The sequence below is a fragment of the Lonchura striata genome, chromosome 10 (assembly GCF_046129695.1).
Source record: "Lonchura striata isolate bLonStr1 chromosome 10, bLonStr1.mat, whole genome shotgun sequence".
NCBI lineage: Eukaryota > Metazoa > Chordata > Aves > Passeriformes > Estrildidae > Lonchura > Lonchura striata.
The window spans coordinates 24,620,526-24,631,592 of NC_134612.1; the positions used below are offsets into that span (position 1 = coordinate 24,620,526).

Genomic DNA, 11,067 nt, shown 5'->3' on the forward strand with positions numbered 1-11,067 from the left:
ACCTGGTGCCATTTCAGTCCTCCATCCATTAGACACAGGATCTTGGGGATATTGCCTTGATTCTGTTCTTTTCTAATGAGGTTTTTGCATAGCCAGAGTCCTTATTAGTGAATGCAGGAACTGTCTGGAGGTAAATGCAGCCTTTCTGACCTGAATAATTGTTTCTCACGGATGGAGCTACAGAGCTGCAGGCCCGAGGCTCCAGGCACAGAACACTCAGGTCCTGCTCATCCCTGAGCAATTCTACACGTGACATTATGGAATTTTAGCTGCCACTTCCAAAGCATTATTGACACAGGGAAAGCAAGCAGAGAATTAAAGTGTTGGACAATATATTTCAAAGGAATAAAGGATCCTAAGAAAGTTACTGTTTGTCTTGGAGGAAATAAATGTGGCACGTTATTCTGGTTTAATTGCTGTGGTAATTTAAGTGACTTGTGTATCTTTGCTGTAATTATGGTGTCACTAAAGCTGAAAATCCTATAGAAAAATTAGCAAATAGTGCCTTACTGAAGCAGCATTTTAGGCAATTATGGGGATCTTACATTGGAAAGCAGTGGGATTTAATCAGGGTTATTTTCTGTCTAATATTCATATTGATATCCTGTCACCTTGATCTCTCAGAAGTGACTAAAAATCCCTGACTCTTTTTTTTTTTAATTTTATTTCAGCACCTTTTAGTCAGCTAAACTTATCCTGAGAGGTCCAATATTCCTGCTACCTTTGCTTTCACTCTTGTGAGCTTTTTGGTTTGATTTTTGCTAAATTATTTCCAACCATTCCTTCAACTTTTTGGGCACTTTAAGAAAGGAATGACGTGCCCTTGCACACATTGTGGAGCCCTTATAAAATGGGCTTTGAAAAGTTTTGCCACATTCCTATTTTCCCACAGAGGAGTTAACCTGAGCTGGAAATCTCCTTTTTAATCCCTCATATTTTCCAGTTGTCTTTGCAGCTGCAGGTCGGCCAGCTTTGCTGGGATTGTGTCTGGATTATACTGAATTGCCACAAAAGCAAGAACGGACTGGATGTGCACGATGTAGCCCTTCCCTAGGATAACACAAACCCAAATATTTCTTTCCAGAGGCTCTGCTGCAGTAAATTCTCATGCAATATTTCTCCTGTAACTCGTTTCTGTGCCTGTTCCCAACGCAGGGCTTTGCAAGGAGCCACCAAGGAGCGCGGGGTCATCATCAGCCGCTCCACCTACCCCAGCAGCGGGAGATGGGTGGGCCACTGGCTGGGGGACAACACGGCAGCCTGGGACCAGCTGCACAAATCCATCATTGGTACGTGCCAGGGAAAGGGGCTGCACGCCTGGCATCATCCAGTCATGGAATGGTTTGGGTTGGGAGGAACCTTAAAACCCGAAATCCAGTTCTGCCTCTGCCACGGCAGGGACCCCGTCCACGCGCCAGGCTCCTCCGAGCATTATCCAACCTGGCTTTGCTTCTCCTTCACCTCCTTGCTTTTTGTGTTCCTGTGGTTTTCAGCTGAAAAAAAATGGGTCAGCAACCAGAATTCAATTCCCTTTTCACTTTTTCTTCTTACTTCCTTCTGCAGCAGGTGCTGAGAACTCTGTTAATTCCCTTGGGACCAGGCCCTTCCATGCCTTGTGTCCTGCTACTCATTCTTTTTTTCTTTGCTCCTGTCCACCCACATTCCATCTCCTTCTACAGCATGTTAGAGAAACTGTGGGTCTTGTATTTGCTTTTTTCTCTTCTGATTCAGTAGTGTAATAAACACTGCCTATGTAACCATAAAATAAAAAACCCAGCGAGTAACTCCAATTTATTTCTCTTTTCAGGCATGATGGAGTTCAGTCTCTTTGGAATATCTTATGTAAGCTAATGAGTTATTAACTTCTATTTAATTACCATGATGCTGTACATGATAATACAGTTTTCCATTTGGGTTATTCTGAAAATTTCAGACAGGAGCTGATATCTGTGGCTTCTTCAAAGACGCGCAGTATGAGATGTGTATCCGCTGGATGCAGCTGGGTTCATTTTACCCATATTCGAGGAATCACAACGAGAAAGGAACACGGGTGAGTTGCAATTTTATAATAGTTCTTAGCAGCTGCGCCTTTGCAACACACAGGCAAAACAATGCACAATTGCCCTATCTAAAAAAAAAAAAAAAAAATTCCAAGTAAAATGGAGAAGAACAGAACATTTTTGGCTCTTTATCAAATGAAAACTGTCATTATTTCTATGCTGGGTCTGCTGTGAGCCTCCCCATCACCTGGGAGATTTTGTGCCCCCAGAGGGGCTGCTCTGGCATTTGGACACTTGAAGGAAGCCCCTTCTAGCTTTGCTTTCACTGAATCAAACTCTACATATTTTCCCCTCTGTGCCATTTGGATTTCAATGAGTTACAGCAGGGCTAAAATGGAGATTTTGTGGCAAGCACACCTCAAGAAACAGAACTGACCTCGGTGCTCTCAGCCCTAATTGCCCATAATTATACAACAAATGAGAAAATGGGGCAGTGTAATAAGATGCTGGAGTGAGACTCGGGAATTTCTGTGCTCTGCATGTTTGCCACCATCAGATATTGTATTTCTGCTGAAAGGAAAGGGAAATAATTGCCTAAATGTAAGCTAAGGACTGGAGTGGAGAAAGCTGTAAAACAAGATAAGTGGGAAAATGCAAAAAAGGGAAACAGCCCTTGTGTTCCAGGGAAAGCTCCAGGTCTAGCAGAGTGGAGCTATTTAGAAGGCAAATATCTAATGGATTAAAGTCTCCTTTTCAAAGCCGGCTGCTTTATCTCACAGCACACACCTTCACGGGCCCTGAAAGCCTTCAAAATGCAGATTCAGGGTTATCGTGGGGCTTCCAGTCCTTCCCAATTTGCCAAGGTATTGTTCCATACATTTAATAAAGACTTGAGGCTCTCCTGACACCAGTCCTTGGTGCCTCGGACTCTCGCTGTGAGCAGAGGGCTGATGGATGATGTACCCTGGGAGGTGTCACGCCTTGGGGACACTTTGCATTAAACATTTTTACTGCTTCCCCTGGGCTTTTATCAGCTTTCCTCTTTCTAGTTCCCCTCCTGGGGCTGACAGTGACAGCCACAGTTTTCACTTGCTCCTGGGGTGAAGAATAAATAAATGAAGATGCTCTGCCTCAAAGGAGAAATTTTCTTGATTTGTTTTTCTGCGTGGATTTGGTTTTTTTAGCTCTCTCATGCAGTCCAACCCAGCTTCTCTAACAACACTCTCTTCTCTTTCAGAGGCAAGATCCGGCTTCCTGGGATGACAAATTTAAAGAGATGTCCAAGAAGGTGCTGAACACAAGATACACCCTGTTACCTTATCTCTACACCTTGCTGTACGAAGCCCACGCCCACGGCAGCACCGTGGTCCGCCCCATTCTTCACGAGTAAGTGCAATTCCCCAGCTCTCCTCACCAAGAATTCCCAGAAAACTCCTCTAGTTGTGACCCCCTAACAACAGAGCTCTCTCTTTGTTGCAGCATTTCCCCCTTCAATTAAAAAAAAAAACAAGTCTTGGCTGGGAAAAACAGAGTTTTTTTCATGTAGTGATTTGCTTTTTACAAAGAAGCTCAGAAAACAAAAACTCTGTCCCAGCCTGTCCAAGACTTTATTATTGTAAATAATAAGCATTAGGCCTTCAGAGTTTTGTTGTCCCAATGTACTGAAAAGCAAAAGCAAAGAATTGGACCCAAACCCCTAAAGCAAAGCACTAACTTGCATTTCTCCAACGCGTGTCACATCAGGATCTTTGTGCAACCACTAATTGATCTCTGAATTACTGACAGCTATAACAAGCAAACAGCTGGTAGAAAGAGTAGGTGAAATGAGTGGTAGAAGGGGATTCCAGGAGGAGCTCTTGGGGAGAGCTCAGCTCTGGCTGTCTCCCCCTGGCAGGTTTGTGGGCGACAAGACCACGTGGGACATCGACAAGCAGTTCCTCTGGGGTCCTGCCCTGCTCATCAGCCCTGTGATGAAAGAGGTGAGCTTTTAAAGCTTATTTATTACTGAAAGTCAGCGTAACCGAGCTTCGCTTTTTGATTTTTCAGGTGCCTAAAATTTGTGTGTTACATTGCAGAATGATCGGAGTGTGGTCGCTTATTTCCCCGATGCCCGCTGGTATGATTACCACACAGTAAGTCATCCTAAAAAAATTGTATTTTAAAACTTGTATTTGCTGTCTTTTCACAGTGCTGAGTGTGGCAGGGAGGTGGGAACACTCTCCTGCCTAATTTGCATTTAATATAAGTTCTTAGAAACATAGAAATAATAAAAATCCTCAATTACTTTATAATAATGTATAATAACATGACCAGAATTATGATAAATGAAAAGGTGAAGCAATACCTTTAATTTAGAATTCTTTTCACTTTTTGTAACCCTCAAATGATACACAGAAGGTTTTGTAATGGAATTCTCTAATAAAGAAAGAAAAAAACAGGTTTAGCTGTATAATTTTTCCCAGAAAATAATACAGGATTTGGAAAGAGGAAGAGCAGGATCAAACTCCCTCCATTAATCACAGGTTTGTGTTTCACTCCTTGGCCCCTTTGGTTCAGCTGCCATCACCCATGCTCAGGCCAGGCTTCTATAGAGCCAAAATTTCAGGGTTTCTCTTAATAGTTACTCCTGCAGTAACAACTCCTAATTAACCTGTCTAGAGAAATATTATCATTTAGTTCTGAAGAAAAACCCTGTAAAAATTATTTTAATTTTTTTTTGTACATAGAACTCAGATACTGGCTTTAGGAAAAAATTCCAAAATTTATCAGCTCCTTTGGACCACATCAACCTGCACATCCGAGGTGGACACATCCTTCCTTGGCAAAGACCTGCTAATACAACAGCTTACAGGTGGGAAGAGGTGAAAATTTTAAATTTAATTTGGCTTTTTGGTGTTTTTTTGGTTTCTTTCTCCTAATGGTCTTTAGCAGCATGGGATGGGAAGATGGCTGGGGGAGGTCAGTTGGGTGGTACGTGACTTTTCTGGAAAGAAATCACCATTTGGGGAATATGGAATGTGATTAGGGGAGGAAATTGAGAGAAAATTGTGTTTTGCACAGCCGGAAGAACCCGATGGGACTGACGGTGGCCCTGGATGATGGTCTGAGTGCAGAAGGACAACTTTATTGGGATGATGGGGTTCGCATCGGTACGTCCAGGGCTTCTTCCCTTCCTAAAATCCTTTTGTTTTTTTTGCTGTGAGAATGGTTGGGTACTGCCAAGTGAGGCTCCATCCCTGGGGACATTCAAAGCCCAAATCCAAGCAGACAAAACCAAACCCAAGGGTGTGAACTGGGGAGAGATGGAACAAACTCTGGGGATGTCTGAGGAGGAGCAGAGGGAAGGGATGGACTTGGCCAAGGCCATTTCTGGGGGACAGATCTGAACTCACCTTCAGAGGCAAAACTGAAATGAAACCTGCAGACCTGCAGAAACATGATTCCTCCTGACTGAAGCCACACAACGCTGTGATTTACAGAACTAATATGTTTTATAAATGAAATTGTTCCCTGGGCCTGAGGAAAGGCAGGTAACAAAGATTCCTCCTCAAACCTGTGGGAACCATAACCACACACAGATCATGTGAGAGCTCGCACTGATTTCCTCAACTTAAATTGGCTCAATTTAAATTGTCTGCAGGTAAGAGACCCTGAGCTGTCATTTCTCCTCCCCACCCAGAGTGCAGGAAATGTGCTTTGCACTGTGACCTACCTGGGGGGAGTTTGCAGGAGGCTGGAGGTGGATCTGGAGGTGCTTCACACCCACTGCCAGCCCTGGACTCCAGAAGGGATGGCCACAGTTAGGGAAAGCTGATGATAAAGGGGATTTGGTTGGATCACAAGGAGCATCTCCTGGGGTGACACCCCCAGGAAAGTGGGAAGGCAGGACAGGAACCCCAATGCCCAGAGATCAGCACTGCTCTGAGGGCAGTGACAGCTGGACCACAGCTGGGGAAACACCAGCAGGGACTTCAGAGAAGCAGCAGCCCCACCACCATCAGGTGTCCCCTGGGAATGGAGGGAGATGTGGGAAATGACTCTTCAGTGAGAATCAGAAATATTTTGCTCCTCATCTAAAGTCGCCTGCTCTCCCTAGTGCTGTTCCTTTGTCTGCTTTTATATCTTACCCCTAAAATGTTCTCCTTACAGCCTTATTTCAGCTTTATATACACTGAAAGTATTTTATGTATAATAGCATTCATCTTCTGGAAATGCACAGCTTCTCTTTATTTATTTATATATACATCCCTTGGATTTGTAAGCTGTCTGTGGACACAATCCTCGAGCAGAAATTTTGATAACGTGTTAAATAAGGTTGCTAGCAAAGACACTTAATTCAATTTCTTTCATTCTTTCTTTTTAACAGATGCATATGAAGATGGTGTTTACCTGCTGACATCATTTACTGCTAATCAGGTAATCACAGTAGCTCATATTTATTTAATAGTCACTTCAAATGACTGTTTTATATTTTTAAATTTTGATTTGGGTCTTCCTAATGTCTACGTGTCCCAACCTTACATTAAATTGTGCTCACAGATGATTAGGCTACAAGAAATGTGATTAAATTGTGTTAAGAAGGAATTTAGGAGTGGTATTGTTAAGTACAATTGTCAGATTTCATTTCTATAACCAGTGGAATATCTGAAAATAAATTAGGCTCTAATTACAGGGACTTTTGGCTTAAAAGAAAAGCTCGTTCCATTGTAGGAGAAAATACACTTTCTTATTTCATTATTTTCCAGTGTGCCACAATGTCTTCTAATTTTATCCACGCTGTTCTTTCTTCTCATCTAATTCTGTCTTTGTCAAATAAAAGGGTGTTAATTGCTAAGGAAGGGAGTTTGTTTTGCTAACACTCAATATTTGCAGTTGTAAGGAGATTATAAAATAAAAGCACCTTTCCCTGCTCTTACAAAAACTTACTAAGGAAAAGCCTAATTAAAGAGGTTTTGAATCCACCAACAGTGAGAAACACCCTCTGAGCACTGAATATGTGGAATTATGTCACAGCATTTTTGGTATATCCTAAAGAAATCCAAAACCTACTTAAAATCACAGTAACAGAATGAGGGGTGAGTGCTGAGAGAGGGGATGGGAGGCAGGAGCTGTTCTGGGAGGGCAAAAAAAGCAGGAGAAGACACTGGAGCAGTTCTCATGGCCCATCCAGGGGTTGAGAATTTCTTGTTCTTCACTCCTCACATCACTCAGCTGAGTGGCAATTTAAGCACAGCAGAGCCCAGGTTAACAAAGTGGAGAAAAGCTTTCAGTATCTGAAAAATAAATAAGAACATATTGGTATTAGGAAAGAAAAATTAAGAAAAAATCCACAATAAAACAAACCTGGAGTGAGGACAGTAAATGAAAAATGCTAAACACAGAAAACACTGTGGATCTTTAGGACTCAGTCACTAAATGTGCATTTTGTGTGTTTTATTTCACTCCTCACATCACTTGGCTGAGTGGCAATTAAAGCACAGCAGAGCCCAGGTTAAAGTGGAGAAAAGCTTTCAGTATTTGAAAAATAAATAAGAACATATTGGTATTAGGAAAGAAAAATTAGGAATAAATCAATCAAACAAACTTGGAGTGAGGACAGCAATTGAAAATTGAACTTGACAGAATTAGAGAATGGTTTGGGTTGGGAGGGACACAGAATTCCCCTCGTTCCATGGCAGGGACACCTTCCACTGTGCCAGGCTCAAACTCCCTCCATTGATCACAGGTTTGTGTTTCACTCCTTGGCCCCTCTGGTTCAGCTGCCATCACCCATGCTCAGGCCAGGCTTCTACAGAGCCACAATTTCAGGGTTTCTCTCAATAGTTACTCCTGCAACAACACCTAATTAACCTGTCTAGAGAAATATTATCATTTAGTTCTGAAGGAAAGCCCTGTAAAAATTCTTTTTTGTACATAGAACTCAGATACTGGCTTAAGGAAAAAAATCCCAAATTTTTCATCTCCTGTGGATCACATCAAGCTGCACAGCCGAGGCAGCGCAGGTGGAGGTGCCAGGCTGCTGCAGGGACCCAGGGCTGCTCCGAGCTGCTCCAGCCAACTCCAGCCTCTGACCTTTCCCTCTTCCTTCCAGAACGTTCTGGAGATCACAGTGGCACACCAGAACTACATGGACCCCAACAACCTGATGTTCACTGACATCAAAGTCCTGGGGGTGCCCAGCGCTGTCGCTCGGGTGACAGTGGCACAGAACGGGGTGGCAATCCCATCAAACCACAAAATGAACTATACAAGCAAGGTGAGGTGCTGCTCCAAGGGTTAAAAACCTGCATTTCTGCTCTTAAACCTGTGGAGATTCAGCTGTGATACCATATTTAAAATTATTTTATATTTAGTATATTTAAAATATTTCTATATTTACCACATTTAAAATAATTGTATATTTAGTGTATATAGTTTTTATACTTATTATATTTAAAATATTTCTATATTTACCATATTTTAAATAACTATATATTTAACATATTTTGAAATTTTCTTTATGTAGCATATTTTAACTATTTTACTTATCATATTAAATATATATATTTACCATATTTAAATTTTTTATATTTGCCTCTTTCAATTATTTATATATTTACCATATTTTAAATATTTTACTTACCATATTTCAAATAATTATATATTTAGCATATTTAAATTTTTTATATAAGCCTATTTAAAATATTTATATATTTACTACTTTTCAAATATTTTACTTACCATATTTTAAAATATTTATATATTTGGCATATTTAAAATACTTGTATATTTACTATATCTAAAATACTGACCATATTTAAATAATTGTATGCTTACCATATTTAAAATATCTATATATTTAGCATATTTGAATTTTTTATATCAGTACATTTAAAATATTTAGCATATTTATATATGCATACATTTGCCATATTAAAATATACATATATTTACCATATTTAAAATAAACCATATTTCAGAATGAAGCACAAGCTGCCATCAGGTAATGGTTCTTTAATACCATTTAATGCCACTTCTGGCAGTGAATTTTGTTCCCTTGCAACCTGGGAGATGTGACAGGACAAAAAAATTTTCTGAGATTCTGCTGATGAATTTTTGATGGAAAAAAACTCATATGCACCTTTAAATTGCAATGTATTCCAAGTTTTTCTACTTTAAAAAAATTCCTTTATTTTTAAAACAAAAGGAACCTCAGCTCTAGAAGAGCCCGTGGGTGAAGGGAGGGATGAGAGTCATGGTCAGAACCCCAAATCTGCGCTGGTTAAACTGTGTTTGTGGTGACACAGACTCAAACGTAGAATAATAAAAGTGAAAAAAGAGGAATAAACTCTTGCACTTCAAAATGAGAAGCCTGGAACACAGAAAACACCGTGGATCTTTGGGGCTCAGTCACTAAATGTGCATTTTTTGTGTTTTTTATTGCCAGCTCCTGGAAATCACCGGTCTCCAGCTGAAACTGGGCCAGAACTACACCCTGCAGTGGAGCTAGGAGGGAAAAGAAAATCGGCCACACCTCTGCATTTTCTCCTGTTTTTAAAACCATTTTTCAATTTTCCAAGTGCTTTTTTGTCGCCTTGGAATGCTTTTTCCCTCACCAGCACAGCAGTCAGGAGCCAACAGTGCCACTTCAGGATAAATTCACCTTTCAAAGCGAGAACTGAAGGGGAAAACTCTGTTTTTTCAGAGTAGAATTCCTCTCTGACTTCATCTCTGACCAGTTTTGTAAGAAGATGCAGATGATGCTACCAAAGTGGATTTGAAGCTGTAGTTTTGCCTGTATTTAACTTCCATCCTAATTTTAATTACACCTATTCAGGTCATTATTATGGAGAATTTAAGGCCAGATAAAGTAGAAGGAAAGGCTTTCAGGTGACTGATGTAGGATGAAAAAATAATTTAAAGTTGGGGGGGGTTGTATGACTTCAGCCAGATTTGTGTTTGCCTGTGTTTTAACCTGAAGTTGTAAAAATAAATAAGGTTAATTAATTAATGTTGGTCTCTGCTTATTTCACTAAAGGAAATGTTGTTGTTGTGTGTTTACCATAATAATAATTCACATTGAAGCCTCTTTTTATCCCAGGAGTGCAGCATATGAACTAAAGAGACTGGGAAAACATATCTACAATTAAATTTGATGGGAATAAATGCTGCGGGAGGTAGTGGCAATCTCCAGTGCTTTGCATTCATTTCAAGGATTGCTCTTTGCTTTAAAATTCTGGGGTACAAAACTCAATAACTAACATTTTATAGGTGGATTAATGCAATTATAGGGGTGAAATTATTGAAATTTCACTGTGAAAGGATAATGAAGTTGGCAAAGAAAATGCTCAGTTAGGAGTCATTTTATCCTTTATATTTTGACAAATAAAACTTCCCTGTTTCTCACAGAGCTGGTGCAGAGAGGGGTGAGGGGGTACAGAACCTTCATTCCTCTCCCTCCCACTTTGTCCCACCATTGCACCCTCTCATCTGACATTGGAGACATCAGGAACAGCCAAAGGCTCCCCAAAAAAATAGTTTTTTCTAACTTATTTGGGGAATTGGCGCTTTTTTCCAGCTTTAAACCCTTAAAAAAAAAAAAATTCTTTATTTATTTTGGAAACCTTGTTATTGGCTTTTTTTCAGCTTTGAGACCCTTCCAAAACCACAATGTTTCCTTATTTTTTCTTCAGAACCTTGTTACTAGATGTTTTTCGAGCTTTGAGACCCTTCCAAATCGAAAGATTTTTCCTTATTTATTTGGGGAACCTCATTATTTTCTGTTTTATCGTGCTCAGAGTCCCAGCACATCGACTGAATCCGACCCAACAGAGACCCTGGATCCAGCCCAATGTGTCCCACCACAGGAAATCCCGTGAAAATTCCTCATCCGGAGCAGTGGGGGAGTTTCCAACAGAATTCCACATCCTGCTTGGGCTGGGCTGGGATTTTTTAACTCTCCCTCTCCTCAGAGTTCGACTTTCCAGCACTTGGAGCCCCAGAGGTTTGTCACAGTCCTGCTGTACATCCCACCAGAAAATCCTCTCACTCTAGGCAAAAAATCTTCCCTCAGAGCCACAAAGTTCTG

General features: G+C 40.7%; 1 protein-coding gene across 2 annotated transcripts in view; it reads left to right on the top strand.

Moving 5' to 3' along the window:
• Positions 1–9,489, top strand: part of SI (sucrase-isomaltase) — a 43,056-nt gene extending 33,567 nt beyond the window's left edge. For both annotated transcript variants that reach the window (XM_077785744.1, XM_021548245.2), the window contains 11 exons: positions 1,156–1,289; positions 1,808–1,842; positions 1,934–2,050; positions 3,238–3,386; positions 3,895–3,979; positions 4,076–4,132; positions 4,727–4,851; positions 5,061–5,149; positions 6,367–6,416; positions 8,092–8,256; positions 9,427–9,489. In XM_077785744.1, the coding sequence (XP_077641870.1) occupies positions 1,156–1,289; positions 1,808–1,842; positions 1,934–2,050; positions 3,238–3,386; positions 3,895–3,979; positions 4,076–4,132; positions 4,727–4,851; positions 5,061–5,149; positions 6,367–6,416; positions 8,092–8,256; positions 9,427–9,489 (1,069 nt within the window). The remainder of the gene's footprint in view (positions 1–1,155; positions 1,290–1,807; positions 1,843–1,933; positions 2,051–3,237; positions 3,387–3,894; positions 3,980–4,075; positions 4,133–4,726; positions 4,852–5,060; positions 5,150–6,366; positions 6,417–8,091; positions 8,257–9,426) is intronic.
• Positions 9,490–11,067: the final 1,578 nt, after the last annotated feature.